We start from the raw sequence: 18,095 nt of genomic DNA, 5'->3' as shown, positions 1-18,095 counted from the left end.
TAACGAACAAAATCCTTGCCCTCCTGCAAGTTAGGTTCTTTAGGGAGAAGACAGTCAAGAAGCAATTAACAAGTAACATGTATGGGCTGTCAGATGGTGGTAAGTGCCAAGGAAAAAAAGAAAGTCAGGGTAGGAGTGTTGCAATTTTAAAATAAGGTAGCTGGGCAAAGCCCTTCATGGAGAAAACATTTAAGCCAAGATGAGAAACAAGGTAAAAGTGTGAACCATGGGGATATCTGGGGGTAAGCATCCAACGCAAAGGAAACAGCAAGTGCAAAGGCCCCGGAATTGGTCCACACACAGAGTGTTGCAGAAATACCAAAGGCCAGTGTGGCTAAAGTAAAGGAGAGGAGCAGGAAAGGAAGACAGAGAAATAACGCAGGTAAAATATAGTGAGCCTTCAGTAAATATTAGCTACTATCACCATTCAGCCTGCTCTAGAGCGTGCAGAGCCTTTAAGTGCAGGCCCCAGACAACCGCAGCAGAACTAAGCTTACGCATCTGCCACCTGTCCCGACTCTAGGCACCCCCTGAAATCTCTCCCTCCAACCCTACCTGCCACGCCTCTCTTGTCAACCTCCCTCTCATCCATTTTCTCTCCATTTTTTGCAGCTTCCTCCCAACTTCCCCTCCTGCTCAGCCACTGCCAGCCAAGGATGCCGCTTCTTATTTTAAAACATGCTGTGGATGCTCTGGGTTTCCCAGGGGTAAAGAACCCACCTGCCAAGGCAGGAAACAGAAGAGATGCGGGTTCGATCCCTGGGTTGGGAACATCCCCTGGAGGAGGGCACAGCAACCCACTTCAGTATTCTTGCCTGGAGAACCCCATGGACAAAGGTGCCTGGTGGGCTACAGTCCATGGAGTCGCAAAGAATAGGACACGACAGAGCACACAGGCACGTGGACGCTCCAGATGCTGGTCAAGAGATGCTCCATCATCTCATGGCCCCGCTGCTCCACGGGGATGCAACCAGTCTGGCCTTGTCTTGGCTGCCCTGGGTTCTGCCTGCACCAGGCGGTGCCCTGCACGCACTCCTGACTTCACAGAGACCCTGGGCAGTCTAGATGCCAGAAAACGATTGGCCAGAAAACCAAAGATGTGTAAATAGACAAAGGGGAGGAAACGTTGCAAAGTGGTCCGCAGAAGAAGGAATTAAAGAGCTGGCACAGGGACTTCCCTGGTCCAGTGGTTTGGCCTCCACACTTCCACTGTGAGGGGTGGGGCACGGGTTTGATCCCTGGTCAGGAAACTGTTAATAAGATCCTGCATGCTGCACAGTGAAGCCAAAAAAGGAAAAAAAAGAGAGAGCTAGCATATATATGACTTGGACGAGCATTCCCAAAGTGTGGTTCACTGACAGGAGTTATATCCTGCAGTACCCACCCCATCGCCTGCTGGAACAGTTGCCAGATGAAATATAGGATGTTCAGTTAAATTTGGATTTCGGATAAACGAACATGTTTTTTATATAAATATGTCCCTGCTGCTGCTGCTGCTAAGTCGCTTCAGTCGTGTCCGACTCTGTACAACCCCATAGACGGCAGCCCACCAGGCCCTGCCATCTCGGATTCTCCAGGCAAGAATGCTGGAGTGGGTTGCCATTTCCTCCTCCAATGCATGAAAGTGAAAAGTGAAAGTGAAGTCACTCAGTCGTGTCGAACTCTTAGCGACTCCATGGACTGCAGCCTACCAGGCTCCTCTGTCCATGGGATTTTCCAGGCAAGAGTACTGGAGTGGGTTGCCATTGCCTTCTCCGAAATATGTCCCAATCACTCATTATTTATCTAAGATTCTAATTTAACTGGATGCTCTGTATGTTTGTTTGCTAAATCTGGCAGCCTTAACACCTCATTCCAACAAACGAACAAGTTTGGGAGATGCTTGCTTCCCTGAGAGCTCAGTTGGTGAAGAATCTGCCGGCAATACCGAAGACCTGGGTTCGATGCCTGGGTTGGGAAGAGCCCCTAGAGAAGGGAAAGGCTACCCATTCCAGTATTCTGGCCTAGAGGGATCACAAAGAGTCGTATATGACTGAGCGACTTTCATTTTCTTTTTCACTTAACACCCGAACTGGCTTCTCACGGTAGATTTTCTCAGGGCCACTCATGCTCATGGCTGCAACTCCGAGGGGGTGAGCACTTGGCAGAGAACCCAAGGAGATGAAGGGCTGCCCAGGACATGACAACATAAGGAAACTTCTAGCCTCTTGAGTTCAGGAGCTGGTCTGATTTATCTTTGTCTTCCCCGGACCTGTCACACTTCCTCTTGCCGGCTGAATAAATTCCTCTGGCATTGAGATGACCTTCTGGAAGCAGGTCTATTCGCCAATCATGGTTTCAAACCTTCCCTTCTCTTAGGCATCCAAAGCCACCCCAGGCCCTACTTGGAGCAGATGTCCTAGAAGATGGAACCTCTCAACCTTTTCCACCAAAAGATTTGCCATGTCTCAAACACACTCCTGAGTCATCCTCATCTCAAAAGATGTCCCCTCCCTCCTCCTTTCTAAAACCAATTTCCTCCAGAGACTTGCACCCTCCTTCCATCAGCAGTTGGCTCCTCTTCCTGCCCTGGACACACAGTGCAGAGGGCACAGAAGGACCAGGGAATGTAGAGGACCCAGCGTTTCAAGTGGGCCTTGCGGGAGAAGGAAGAAGTTTCAGTGCTTCCCATCATTTCCAAAGCAAGGCCCACAACTGCCAACCTGCTTTCTCCCAGGCTACTAGGCACACCCCAGCAGCCTTATGAGGCCCTTCAGAGGTCAGGAGTTCTCCCCAAACCACGAAACACGCAGCAGATACTCAGCTTAACCATCTGCTCACTCTTTTCCCCAGAAGAAAAGCTCTCTGACTGCTTAATGTGGCTTTCCTCTTTAGACGTGACATACCATAATTAAATCATCATGGACCAGGAAATCGAATCTTGGTGCGGGGTTTCTAAGCCTCTTTACTGCGCCCATGTCAGGATGGTAAGTATTTTGTCTCAGTGTGTGGTGGGTGGGGGAGAATTGAGAGAGATACTGTTCATTGTAGGATATCTAGAAGAATCTTTGGCTTCTGCCTACAAGATGCCTTTACCCTCCCCAACCCTGAACTGTGACAACCAAAAATGTATCTGAAAGCCTTAGTTGATCAGTCATATCCAACTCTTTGCAACCCCATGGACTGTAGCCTGCCAGGCTCCTCTGTCCATGGGGATTCTCCAGGCAAGAATACTGGACTGAGTAACCTATCCCTTCTCCAGGGAACCTTTCCAACCCAGGGATCGAATCCAGGTCTCCTGCATTGCAGGTGGATTCTTTTTACCATCTGAATCACCAGCGAAGCCCAAAAATGTGTCTCAGTTCAGTTCAGTCGCTCAGTCATATCTGACTCTTTGTGACTGCAACATGCCAGGCTTCCCTGTCCGTCACCAACTCCTGGAGCTTGCTCAAACTCATGTCCATCGAGTCCCTGATGCCATCCAAAATGTGTCAAAAATGTGTCTCACTCAGTTCAGTTCAGTTCAGTCGCTCAGCTGGGTCTGACTCTGCAACCCCATAGACTGCAGCACGACAGGCTTCCCAGTCCATCGCCAACTCCCGGAGCTTACTCAAACTCACGTCCATTGAGTTGGTGATGCCATCCAACCATCTCATCCTCTGTCGTCCCTGTCTAGAAATTGCCAAATGATCCCCGGGGGTGGGGCACAATAATCCCTGGTTGAGAACCACCATCTTATTGTCTGGCAACCAGATAAGGGTTGGGAGGGCCCTTTGGTTCTCTTCAGAAGAAGCCCTAGACCAGAGAAATGGGCCACTGCCACATGCAGGCCTTGATTTTCCAGAGCAGGTGTGGGCCAGTTAGATTCCCAGTCGCCCACACTGGACTTCTAAATGCTCACACACCATATCAACACGAAGACAACGTATTCATTCATTCCTATATATTGGGGCTTCCCTAGCGGCTCGCTGGTAAAGAGTCGCCCTGCCAATTCAGGAGATGCAGGTTTGATCCCTGGGTTGGGAAGGTCCCCTGGAGAAGAAAATGGCAACCCACTCCAGTATTCTTGCCTGGGAAATCCTATGGACAGAGGAGCCTGGCAGGCTACAGTCTATGGGGTCGGACTGAGCACACACACACGCATTCCTATACATCAAATAATCTGGGTGCTTCCTAGTCAACCAGGAAGGCACACTGTGGACACAGAGAGGAACGTCAGGACCCCTGAGGGATCCACCCCACCAGGGCAGACCTGGACAACGCTTGCCCTAGCTCCAGATTCTGGCTCACTCTGAGGACAAAGTCAGCATCCTTGTTTCCCGATGCTCAAAGGCTCGCTAGGTGGTCCCCGGCTGCAGCAGTCCAGCTCGGGCCACTGGAACAAATCCACAGGCTGAATGAAGAGCTCTGGAGGCCGGAAGTCCAAGGTCAGGATGTCCCCAGTCCTCCTTGACTTGCCGGCTGGCATCTTCTGTCTGCATTGCACATGACTTTTGCTCAATATGAACTCACCTCCTGATGTCTCCTCTCCCCCGACTGTCTTCAAAGGCCACATCACTTAGCCGCACCGACCGCTTCTAACTGGAGCACTTCTGCCAGCTGTGCTGCGCGCCTCTCCCCTCCCCCCACCCCCTGTGAGCTCACCCTGGGCAGGGGTCCACGAGCCCAGAGACACAAAGGTGCTAACACAAGGCACCCTTGCCCTCAGACGCTCAGCTCCATCCAATATACCAAAAGGGAAATGGTCCCACACAGAGGGAGCCCAGCTCTACATCCTCCAAGTATATGAATAACCGATTGTAATTAATAAGGGCTTCCCTGGTGGCTCAGGGGTAAAGATCTGCCTGCAACGCAGGAGCCCCAGAAGATGTGGGTTCGATCCCTGGATTGGGAAGATCCTCAAGGAGGAAGAAATGGCAACCCACTCGAGTATTCTTGCCTGGAGAATCCCATGGACAGAGGAACCAGTGGGCTATGTTTTATAGGGTTATTCCCACATCTCACTGGGAAGCAGGTGATGAGATGCCCCACACACAGATACTTGGAGTCCTGGGGATCCTTCCCTCATCCAAGCTGGGATGAAACATGCAAATAACTTAGCACAGGTCTGGTACATGGCAGACACTAAATGGAGCTATTATTTCATTACGGGACATTTCATTACATCTTTCGGTGGCCAGTCCTGAGTTCTAATAATGCGGTCACCCTACAGCAACCAAGCATCCTGATCACAGAAGCATGAGAAGTGGGAGTGGAAAGGATCTCAGAGGACTCACGGGTCACTCTTTTCATTTTACAGATAAGAAAACAACTCTGGTAAGCCACATCCCGGCACAGCCCAGAAGAGCGGCAGACGCAAGGTGGCCACCAGGGTCTCAGCCACCCTCCTCTCCGGTGGCGCACAATCATGCAAAGCCCAAAATAAAGTGATGGATTACTCTGCAAAATGTAAGTTTCCAGGAGGAAAAATTATGTCCTTATGCACAGCCAAAGGTCTCGTCTATTATTTCCTGAGGTTCTCTTGGTACCTTTAGCAACACCGCAGGCACTTCACAGAGGCAAACCAAACAACAGATGTTCCCCTCTTGCCCTTTCTCTCCTGCGGTTCCCAGAAGGATGCTTTCTTCTCCTCCACAGGCATGCACAGCCACCTCCCCACTCTGGGTAATGTCCCATGATGTCTACAGAAGGGACAAGCAGATCTTTCAAATGAATGTGGCAAATCAAACGGACTTCTGTGCAGCCCAAGCCAGGGGGCTTCAGGCAGACACGATCCCGACCTTCAGCGTCCTCACTGTATAATCCATATGTAGCCTCACTGTAGTTTTCCAAGGAGGAGAAGCATAAAGTCAGACTCCAACCGGTGCAATCAAAAGTTCTGTGGGGCTGTGACTCATGGCCATGCATGGCTGCAACCCCTTCTGGCGGGGGGTCTCTCTTAATCCTCCATAATAGTCACTCTTTCAGAAACTGCCATCTAAGCCAGGGGCGGGTATTGTGCTTGAGTGTGTGTGTGTATGTTAGAATGGAGATTGTTCATTGCATTATTGAAAAAAGAAGTAGGCAGAAGGAACAAAGACAGGCTGAAGAAAAGAACGGGGGTGGCAAACCATCCCCAGAAGCGATCAGGACATGAAAAACTGGAAATGCCAGAGGACACACTCATGCTGGCAGCAGCGGCCACCCTGGGACGCCGTGTGATGCTCAAGGATGGACCACACTTGGTCTTAGGCCTTCATTCTCCTTCTAACATCCTTTTTAAGGTATCCCACACATGCAGAGTGTGAACTTATTACACCCATAAAAAAGGATCATTTATTCTTAATTGGATGTTTGATGTAAGGACTAAAATGTATTTGTCATTCAGCTGCTTTCCATTAAAACCTCAGCGTGAAATTTCTACGATATTGTAGGAAATGGAATTTTTACATACTTTACTATATGCGAGAGAGAACACAGGGTGCAAAAGACTCTCTGAGAACTATAAGCAGCCCTTCCTGCTTCTTTCCCACCTTACAACCAAATAAATTTCAATCATCACCCTCTTAGAGCTTAGCACCTAGACTAATGATGCAGAATCAGGTACTACTAACTGATAGCTGTCAGAAAAGGGAGACTATGAAAATTGCATTCATCGGATCCCAGCAAAGGTGTCTCTTCCTCTCCCCCCAGCACCAGGGAGCATATGTGCTTAGGAACAAAGCCCCAGGAGTGTCTGCCTTTAATCAACGGCCAGGCTGAAGCCAGAGCGGGTGGAATGGATTCCACCCATTTCTTTCTAAGACTAATATCAAGGTCAAAATGGCTTTTTATTTTGCCATTCATCTGGCTCCTGGCTAGTGCAGGAGTACGAATGGATACTGGCCCCCTCCTCCATTCCCCAGCCTTCATCCCTCACCTGAGGCAGCCTCTAAGCACAGGTGCGTGGACACCCACTTGTACGTCCCAGCCCCAGCCTTGGTTCCTTCTCAGCTAAAGGAGAACATGGCACATGGGCACAGTCAGCTTCGGGAAGACGGGACAGAAGAAGGAGCCTGGGTGGGCCCAGGAAGTGGCTGCTCCCAGGTATCCGGGACATGGTCCGGGGGAGCTCAGCTCTACAGACTTGTCTTACTGCCAGGGCTGCGGCCGAGGAAGGCCAGAGTGGGGCCCTCTGAAGTTCAGGGTCCAGAGGAGGCAGTCCAGCTCTGGAGACGGCACCCCCTGGCCTCCTAACTGGCCTGGGGGGCCATTTCTGAGACCACATGGTCTCTTGACCAGCCTGTGTGGACATTTCTGGGACCACCTGGCCCCCACCCAGCTCCTGGGGTCACTTCCGGCGATCTCCATCTCTTCCCGGCCTCATGTTAAACTCTGAGGCTCGAGGTGCTCCCACCCCTGCGGTTGTCACTGGAGGATGCACACAGATGGCAGCGGTCAGGTGGGCAGGTTGGAGGCTGGGGCCGGAGATCTGTCCTGTCCTCCCCCATCCCCCACCCCCGGTAATCACTGCATCTCAAAAAGTCACACTAGCAGAGAATGGATGTGGGGACGTGATAGGAAATCTGGATAGTTAATGAGGTTAATGAGGAATAAAGGAGTCAACCCTGCACAGATTCAACCACCCATCACTTTCTCTTCTTGCCCATTTACTAATTATCATCCCCAAGCCTACGTGGGCTTTTGTTGTTCAGTCACTCAGTCGTGTCCAACTCTTTGTGAGCCCATGGACTGCAGCATGCCAGGCTTCCCTGTCCCTCACCATCTCCCAGAGTTTGCTCTAACTCATGTCCACTGAGTCGGTGATGTCATCCAACCATCTCATCCTCTGTCTTCCCCTTCTCCTCTCACCTGTGTCCTTTAATAAAAATGCAGGTCACATGGGTGACCAGAACCAGTGCTCTTACGGGAGCCAGGGGCCAGATATTAGAATCCAAGATTGCACCAGAAAATTCCAAGACCCCATTGTCCCATACAAACCCAGCTCTGGGGGTTGGCTGAAAGGCACCCAGAGTTAAATGCACTATTTCTTCAGAGGCCACCTCTAAACTTCTGCAAAGCATACACAAAATAACCCATTGTACTCCTGCACCCTTAGTTTTCACCACATAAAACAAAGCCCAGCGCTGAGAGGCCCAGAGGCTGGGGAGGACATAAAGAGCGCCAGCGACAGCCCCTGGGGGTGGGTGCCCCCCCAGGCGGGTCCCCAGAGGAGCCGCTGTGAGTGTCCCCGGGGCTCAGCAGTAGGGCTGCTCCCACGCCGCCCCAGGGGTGCCGGGCCCTTGGTTACCTGGTTCTTCTGGGGGAGCCTGCACGCTGACCTCAGGTTCTGCAATGATTTCGGGGGGTGGCGGGGGTGGGGCTGGTGGAGCTTTGACGGGGGTCGTGGACTCCGGAGTCTCAAATGCTTCTTCAGAGTCAGAACTCCTGATGGAGAGAGACAGGGAGAAGGACAGGTTAGGCAGGGGCCGGCGCTGTATTTGCTCCAAGGAGCCGGTGCTGAGGAGCAGTGCGTGGCCTAATGACCCCTCCCGGGACCACCGCAACCAGGCCCGCGGCCCAATTAAATGGTCCAGGGCCAGCCTTGAAGCAGTGTGCTTCCTAGGAGTGAATCTCATTATCACCAGCTTTGGGCCCAAATGACAGAGTCTTTGAATTCAGCTCTACTCGAAATACACATTTCTGACCTCAGTGGCAAATACAACAGTAGAATCCTTTGATCATCTCTGGCATCAATTCAGTTACTTGGCATCAATTCAGTCAAACCGATAGGGAAGCATTCCCAGGGACACTTGGCGATGCTGTGGTTCCAACATATTCAAAGGACCCTCACCCCACGAAGCGGAATCTCATTCGGCCTCTTCCCCTCACCCCACCACTCTCTCCCACTGCCTTCCTTCCCCAGAGCATCACTTAACTTGTTATTATAGATGTATTCACTTTCTAATCATGTTAATTATATTTCTCCTCGACTGAGCTGAAAAGGCCAAGAGAGCAGCCTTTCCTGTTTTGTGTTTTTTTTATCACTGCATCCCCGAGTCCAAACCAGGAGGCAGTGAATAAACATCTGTTAAGTCAGTGAAGGAAGGCATGAAAGCTGGCAAGTCAGGGGAGGGTGTGTCAGACTAAAGCTCAAAGCACAGCCTGCTGATCCTAGCAGTATGAAAATCGCCCTTGCTGGTCTGCAGTGATGTCTGCTCTCAAGGAAGATTCTTCACCCAGAGAAAGGAACCAAAACCCCACCCAGAGGAATGCCCGCCACACCACCCTGTAACAAGGGGAAGGGGCTCACAAAGCTAAAAAAAGCCTTATTCTGGCTCAAGAAAATCAAGGCCAGCCAGCCCTTCTCATCACCCTGCTTTCACTCAATTTCGAGCCAGAAAGGATGAGGCGTCCCCAAATCAGTGAGCCAGGCATGTGTCCTCAGGCTGGAGGGCAGCTCCTTACAGGCTCAGGACGTGGAGGGGCCTGTGGTGCCGGCTTCAGCTCACTTTGAAGATCAGCAGCATCACCTGGGCTCACTCCCATCTCAGGATATTTTAAGTTAACCAAAATGCCATTTATTTATTTGCAACAAGGAAGGTAATTATCAAGGCGGTGGATACTTAGGGTTGCTGCTGGCACAAGCGACCCAGCAGGCAATTTGGCAGAAGATAAATAATCAGAGAGCGATGCATCAGGTACGTATTGACGCTGAAATGCTCATAGAGCTGAACATCCACAAGGATCAAAGGACCAGTGTCCTCCCCAGAAGTCAGAATCTTCTAAAGACCGTCTGCCAGCCAGCAGAGAGCACCATGACCAACCAATCCCTCTGCAGTCAGCCAGGACAGGAGAAAAAGAGCCATTTGGTGAGTCTCCTTCAGAAAATCTCCATCGAGGTTTTTACAACTTGTGTGTCAGAGACTCACTTTATCGGAGCCAAAGATCCCCCACTCCCATCCTTCCAAGGACCCTGGCTTCTGCAACCAGCCAAAGAACTCTCTAGGGACACAAAGAAGTGAAGAGAAACATCAGAGCTGGATTCGACGGAATCCAATGAGCTGAAGCCTGTTTACTATCAAATTTCACAAGACTTAATTTATACAAATGCAACAGGGGCCATACCAACTTTTACAAACACACGTTAATATTAAAAGACTTAGCTTTTGTCTGGGGTGGAGGGGGAGGGATTTAAGATCCATGCCTGGACAACCACACATCTAGGTAGCTGAACTTCTGCAGAATCTTTTTACTGGCATGAAAAACACAAGGAAGTCATGCAGCCAAGCATCAAAGAGGAACAGTAGTTTAGAGCTGCCTGGTGGGCTCTGGGTGTAGACCTGGCCCCCAGCTTTGCACGCATCGGCGGCAATGTTGAAGAGATGCACGCAGACAACTTGCCTCTTTCCTGGGTTTCCGTGAAGGACCCGCAGACTGGAATCCCCACTGCCGGTTACCGTCGTCCACATCCACCGGGCCCATTCCACCGGGGGCCATGTCCACCAGGAGGCCAAAGCCATTTCCGCTGAAGAACAGCTTCTGTGCCCAAACTTCGACCCCTAATTCCTTTGCCGATACGTCTGGGTTCTGAATCTCTACGATGTCACGAGAAACTTAGCCGCCGCACCACCAGGCAGGGATGCTCTGAGCTTCCCCAGCGCCCAGCAGAGATGCAGAGGGAGCTCTTCCCACGGCTTCTGCATCCCCGGGCTCCAGCGACGTGTGGCTTGAGAGCACAAAGGGCCCCTGATCTTTCCCAGCAGCATAAGCAAGCGACAGGGAGGGCCGGACGCTCGTGGATTCAAGCTGCTGAATTCCAATGAGGTCTCCCCAGCTCGCAGCTGCCCAGCGTGCACACCTGCTCAGAGGGGACCACTATTCACCAGGGCTCCGTGTGGGAGGCAGTGTCCGGGGAGGGCAAGGGTACACCAGGCCCCTTGTGAGGCTCCTCGCCTGTTTACTACGAACCTTTTCTGCATCAAAACACCAGAGGCTACCAGGGACCCCTAGAATGGCATTCACTTCCAGCACCGCCTTGAGCGCCGTTTTCATATTTTCACACCCTCCCCCAGGAGTGGAGAGCAAGTTAATTAGAGGAGGCGGACGGCAGCTTTTTTAATTAGCTCTTTTCTCCCTATTCAGTTTCTCAGAGGGGGCTCAGAAACATTCCCAAGAGCGGGGATTTCTACAGTCCACCCACAAAGAGCCTGGACATAAACATAAAGCAGCATTCCAGAGTCCCAATGCATGAAAGCAGCTTTCCTTGGCTATGCAATTATTTTTTTCCTACAAGAAGAACTGAAAGTATGGGAAATTACTCTGCAAAGGCACCACACGTTCTTAAAATGAAAAAGCAAGTAAGTTAATTTGCCAAGAAGCTGTGTCAGAAAGAGAAATGTGCCATTACAGTCTGCTAAAATGACTCTAAATTACAGAGAAATGTATTTACCAGGATATGCAAATGCTAAGTTCTCTATAAGTAAATATGTAAATGAATGCAAATATAATAAGGTATATGCACTTCCAGAGTGTAAAGGTGTACCTCTTAATGGCCGGGCATGAAATATAATGACTTTAATCCCCAGCATAAAGAGCATTCTAATAGCTATCATATGTTGAACTTTTTTATTACATATCAAGCACTGGACTAGGCCATTTGCACATTTCTCTATAAGCTACAAAAATATCCCGCTACTGGAGAGCAGGCCCGTTTTGCAGATGACACAGCTATGGCTTAGAGAGGCACACTGCTTAGCCCAAGGCCACCTCGTTAGTAAACTAGGGAGGTGCAGGGCTCAAATCTAGAACTGTCTGCCTTAAAATCTGTGCTGTCTTACTACTACGTCTGCTTCTGCTGCTGCTGCTGCTAAGTCGCTTCAGGCGTGTCCGACTCTGTGTGACCCCATAGACGGCGGCCTACCAGGCTCCCCCGTCCCTGGGATTCTCCAGGCAAGACCACTGGAGTGGGTTGCCATTTCCTTCTCCAATGCATGAAAGGGAAAAGTGAAAGTGAAGTCGCTCAGTCGTGTCCGACTCTTCGCGACCCCATGGTCTGCAGCCTACCAGGCTCCTCCGTCCATGGGATTTTCCAGGCAGGAGTACTGGAGTGGGGTGCCATTGCCTTCTCCAACTACTACGTCAGTGGCTTCTAAACCTTTCCAGCAACAAAACTATTTTTCTAAATGCATCTTATGTGAATTTCCTATGCATAGAGAAAAGTAGTATTTCATTCACTTTATAAGGTCACTGTATGATATATTCTTATAAAATCTATAGCCTTTCCTTTCCCTTCTCCAGGGAATCTTTCCAACCCTGGGATCAAACCCAGGTCTCCCCCACTGCAGGCAGAGTCTTTACCAGTTGAGCCACCAGGGAAGCCCAAGAATACTGGAGTGGGTACCCTATCCCTTCTCCAGCAGATCTTCCCGAACCAGGAATTGAACCGGAGTCTCCTGCATAGCAGGTGGATTCTTTACCAGCTGAGCTACCAGGGAAGCCCATCATGGAGAACCATTAAGCTATTTTGATGACCTTAAACAATCTGACCCTGGGGGTTGAGGATGTCTACTGCAGCAGTGGGTCTGTTGATTTCTCTCCTGGTCGCACATTATCCAGAAGTCCTGATGAGTAACCACGAACAGCACCTGTTCTGAACAGCCTGTCCTGTGATCATGGGACATTCTTTAATAAGGCAGTCAGGACAGGAGAGCTACCTAACCGGGCAAAACCAAATTAATCTATCAATCAGCACAAGGCCATATGCTGGTGGCAGGCGATACACACAGCGTGTGTGTCCAGAGAAGGGAAGATGGAAATGTGTAACTACGGGCGTAGAGACGGTGCTGCCTGCTGACACCCGAGTCTGCCAGGCTCCCCAGTGTGCTTGTCAAGTTTAAAAATATTTTCTCAAATATTTTTCTCAGATTTTGGAACATCTCTATAGGACCTAAAGCTCCACCAAGCACACTTTGGAAACCTCCCCCACACAACGAGGAACCCAGACCCTTCATAGATGGCATCTTGCATCAAAACAAGAGTATTTTACCTTTGTTTGGGGTTTTTTTTTGGGGGGGAGGGAGTTGCCTTTATTAACTTTTACTTTGTGTTGGGGTACAGCTGGTCAACAATGTCGTGACAGTTTTGGGTGAACAGTGAAGGGACTCCGCCGTACTTATACATGTATCCATTCTCCCCCAAACGTCCCTCCCATCCAGGCAAAAGAGAGTATTTTATGGCAACTCTCCCCAAAGCAAGACAGCTAGCCAGCAACATGCAGAACCCTGAGGCCTATCAATCTATATTTTTGGTTTGGTTTAAACACATTATGTTTTATTTCTGTAAATGACAATAGTGAAAGAGTATAAGATCAACATTCACATAATAATAATGTAACATAATATAATAAAGTTATATAATATAGACATAGAAGCTAGTATAATATAATCCTGGGCTTCCCTGGTGGCTCAGATGGTAAAGAATCTGCCTGCAATGTAGAAGACCCAGGTTCGATCCCTGGGTTGGGAAGATCCTCGGAGAAGGAAATGGCATACACATGCATACGTATAAACACAAATATATGTGTGAATATGTGTATCTACAAATAAAATATTGGAACCTTTTAATAAAGAAGAACTATAAATGCCATCTTCCAGCATATCATTAAATGGCTTGTTGTTCACGCTCTGTCGTACCCAATTCTTTGCAGCCCCATGGACTGTAGCACACCAGGCTTCCCTGTCCTTCACCATCTCCCAGAGTTTGCTCAAACTCACACCCATTGAGTCGATGATGCCATCCAAGTATCTTATCCTCTGTTGTCCCCTTCTCCTCCTGCCCTCAATCTTCCACATTTTGCTTAAGCTTTACTACAGATCATTCAAGGGTTCGGAAGAATAAATTTCAGAGAATATAGAATGTTTCACCTTCAAAGCGGGAAGAAAATTTAGAGACTATTTCCTACTTCAGTACACTTATCATATCTTTTTATGCAGGTGAGGAAACTTAGGCCTGGAGAGCTGAAGTGCTTCCCAAGGCCTATTCCTGGCAGGTCTTCCATGGAACTGGGCTTGCCTGCATGAAGCTGCTGCCAAGTAAGAGCTTTAGTTCTAAATATAACTAATATAATTAATATAATATAATTAATGCCCTGCTATTCCAGAAATCTAAAATTACTTATACTTACAGTGATTATCAAAATGCAGTTTGAGCTTAAGGATGGCTACAGGAAAAGGGGAGTTCCACATGTGGATCAACTCCTCACATGCAGAGCAACTCCTCAGAACTCCAGTTTGCACTTCTCACCGTGAAAGCGATTCGGGCGCTGTTAAGTTATTGCCAGCACCCACCAAAAGAGAAAGGACACAGTGCAGACACTTGAGAGGTGGGGGGTCTTCCCAGGACACAAGCCCCAGCCTCTGAGCTCCTGGGGAGACCACCTGAGCAAGAAGTGTGAGCGCTCCTTCTGGTGGTCCTCCCCCTTGAAGACAAACCCAGAGTGTGGGCCCAAAGCCCAGCCAGGGAGAAGGGCTCGCATCCTCCGGGCCGGAAGACTATCTGCCGTCCCAGAGACAGAGGGAGACCTTCCAGGAAGGAACTCAGGCTCTCAGCGCATCAAACCACTTCATTCATCTCTGCACCTCGTGTAAGAATCTGATGTGTTTGTGAGTGAGCAGATATCTTAGAAACTGCTGTGCCCTAAATTCTAATTCATCAGAATATTCCGCTGTGACAACCTTGTCAAGAAACTCTGTCTCTGCCCCAATGTGCATGCATGAGCGTGCGCACACACACACACACACACACACACACACTCTTCCCTCCTGCTTAAAACAACTTGGCCACACTGGTCATTTTTTTCAGGCTGACAGAAAAGCGTCTTTCATTTTAATTTCCCCATCCTGGATATAGAAACTGGATTTTGCTCAGGAACATGACTCCTCAATAAATCAGTAAAAGGGGACTGTGATTTCAACACAGTCAAAGGCTGAGGTGCTTCTTGGTCCGTCAGATGACTGAGGAGCCCATAGTCAGGTGCTGTCTCCCGTGAACACAGCTCCCAGGCATCCTAGCCAGGCAGCTAGGATCTTCCAGCCTGACACTCTAGGGAAAGTCCCACTGATGCTGACACCCACATCCTAAGATTCCCAGCACCTAGCGTGTGTCGGGTTATAACGCAGACGCATTTTCAGATTCAAGCAGCTTTCGCTTGGTGGTTACGAAGAGATGTCAGCAGGGTTCCCAGGGGTATCAACACACTGGCTGCAAAGGGAAATGCAATCACGAAGAGGAAGAGTATTCTCAGAGACAGAGGAGTCCCGCAGACCTGGTGATGGCCAGTTGTGAACTGACTAAAGTTAAGAAACAGGAACCAACTAGATAACTAAAGCAACAGTGGAATTTATTAAAAGGCTATGATGGCTGAGGAGTCAGATTTGAAGAGACAGGACTAAGCATCCAATTGGCCCACCTTGGGTCGTATGTTCATCATTTAGCTAGAAGAAGGTGTGAGTGCTGAGTGCTCGGTCACTAAGTTGTGTCTGACTCCTGCTACCCCATGGACTGTAGCCCGCCAGGCTCCTCCATCCATGGGATTATCCAGGCAAGAATACTGGAGTGGGTTGCCATTTCCTCCTCCTGGGGATCTTCATGACCCAGGAATCAAACTCGCATCTCCTGCACTGGTAGGCAGATTCTTTACCACTTAGCCACCTGGGTAAGCCCAGAAAAGGGTGAGGAACCCTAATAAATAAGCAACCCATAGCACTCCCTGGAGAAGGAAATGGGAACCCATTCTAGTATTCTTGCCTAGAGAATCCCACGGACAGAGGAGTCTGGTGGGCTACCATCCATGGGGTTGTAAAAGAGTCAGACATGACTTAGCACAATCCAGACTCGATGGAATGGGGGAGATAGACTGTCCCCCAAAGAAATCAGAAGTTGGAATGAATGGAACGCAGTCCACACAAGCTCTCACTACACTATAACCATGTCACTCACTGCAACCGTGTCAGCTTAGACAAGTCACTTGACCTTCCAGGCCATTGGATTGTTGCCCAGTAAGTGGGAATAAAAACAGTGAGGATACTGCTCTCTACCTTATTACTGCAGCTCAGATTCTTTATTTTTAATCTTTATTTATTTATTTGGCTACACTGTGTCTTAGTTGTGGCATGTGGGATCGAGTTCTCTGACCAGGAATCAAACCTGGGCTGGGAGCTCAGATCCTTAGCCTCTGGACCAGCACAGACGTCCCTGCAGCTCCGGCTCCGCCCTTGGCATCCAAGCATTAGAAATCCTGGGAAATGTGATTTGCTAGCTAGTTAAGACTCCCATGTGGTCAGAGGTCCTGAGTTAGGCATGAAAGAGAATCTGGAGGCCACACACATTGTGGCAGGGCTGTCCTGGACAGGTCCGTGGACACAAGTGTATCCGGGAGAACGTGGACCCTCTCGGAGCTGCACCGAGCTGTACTTCCCCCTTCCCTTGAGGTGCACACAACCCACTTCGCCAGGGACGGGGAGAAGGCTTGGTGTGGCACTGTGCACACGTGGCTGTGTACACAGGTGCCCAATGAGCCCCGCTACCCCTCCCACACACACACACAGCACAAGCTGTGAAACTGACTTAACTGCAATGACACCAAGTACTCAGCAAAGGGGAAGGGACTCGCAGTGGCCTCAGGCCCCACTGCAGGTGGTAAAGAATCAGCACTGAATGGGCTCTGGGCTCTTGACGCCACAGATTTGTAACTGGATCATGTTGTGCCTTCCTGGAGAAAGGCCAGACTGACTCAAGTCTTAGGAAAAATAGAGGGAGAAGGGACTCAGGTAGCCCTTTTATGTTCTTGCTTTCACACACTGATAGCCCTGAAATCCCATCTTTGTAGCCTAACTCGTTGCTTGAGTAACCTAAATTGGCATCTGTAAACTCAGATTCTCAAAAAAAAAATCTAACTGGAAATAAGACATTCATGGTGATGGAAGTCGCTCAGTCGTGTCCAACTCTTTGTGACCCCGTGGACTGTAGTCCGCCAGGCTCCTCTGTCCGTGGAATTCTCCAGGCAAGAATATTGGAGTGGGTTGCCATTCCCATCTCCAAAGACATTTATGGATGCTAGTGAAAAAAAAAAAAAAAAACTGTAAAAGACACAAGGAGGCGCTTCTGACGGGCTGTCACTTAAAAGTCCTTCTCTTCTCTCCAGCGAGAACTATAGAACACCCTGCCTAGTGAGAAGCCACTCAACATGCAGGCAGTACCTTCATCTGGCCAAGAGAAGCTAGCTTCCAAGAAAATACAAAAATGTCTCTGCTCAACCAAGTCATATAACCCAGAGCTTGCACTAAAGCTCCTGAACCCAGAGAAACTTCTTCTGGTCTTGTTCAACAATATACTTAGCTTTCTTTCATATACTATTCCAACAAGTTGGTGTTATGGACTGAATGTGTGTGTCTCTCCAAATTCACATTGAAACCTCATCCTCGAGGTGACAGTATTAGGAGGTGGGGTCCTTAGAAGGTGATTGGGACATGAAGGTGGAGCCCTTGGGAACAGGATTAGTGCCCTTATAAAAGACCCCAGAGAGCTCCCAGCCCCTTCTGCCATGTGAGGATTCAGTGAGAAGACATCCAGACACCAAATCTGTCCATGCCTTGAGTGTGGACTTTCCAGCTCCAGAACTGTAACATTTGCTGCTTAAGCCCATGAGCCTATGGTAATTTTTACAGCAGCCCAAACAAAGACAATTCGATAATCTGGTTTCTGAAATCAAAACAAATTAGAAGACAAAGGGTGCTGTTAAAACAGGCAGATAAATAACATCTATAAAGAGTAAGTGGAAAAAAGAGAAAAACGATAGGAGAGGATGTAAAAACTCAAAAAGAGCAGTCAAGTCTGGTCAAAACTAGGACTTCCGCCAGTACCTGGCAAGTATTAATAACAGACCCTCCCTCAGAACCACATGCTGTTTACATGTACAGTCAGGAAAACTGCAAGCTAAATAATAAGTAGAAAAAGACAGCAGATTAAGGAATGTACATACAGTATGAGCTTATTTGGGATACAATAATTATATATAAACATAAACAAATACACATAAACACATATGTATATTTAATACCTATCTACCGATCCATCAGGGCTTCCCTGGTAAAGAGTCT

At 49.1% G+C, this 18,095-nt stretch overlaps 1 protein-coding gene across 23 annotated transcripts in view; it reads right to left on the bottom strand.

The window, feature by feature from the left end:
- Positions 1 to 18,095, bottom strand: part of TACC2 (transforming acidic coiled-coil containing protein 2) — a 233,932-nt gene that overhangs the window by 39,709 nt on the left and 176,128 nt on the right. For all 23 annotated transcript variants that reach the window (XM_044935185.2, XM_044935187.2, XM_044935188.2 and 20 more), the window contains one exon: positions 8,249 to 8,385. In XM_044935185.2, coding sequence (XP_044791120.2) covers positions 8,249 to 8,385 — 137 coding nt within the window. The remainder of the gene's footprint in view (positions 1 to 8,248; positions 8,386 to 18,095) is intronic.

This window comes from Bubalus bubalis, chromosome 23 (assembly GCF_019923935.1).
Source record: "Bubalus bubalis isolate 160015118507 breed Murrah chromosome 23, NDDB_SH_1, whole genome shotgun sequence".
NCBI lineage: Eukaryota > Metazoa > Chordata > Mammalia > Artiodactyla > Bovidae > Bubalus > Bubalus bubalis.
This window is presented reverse-complemented; position numbering and strand designations above follow the sequence as displayed.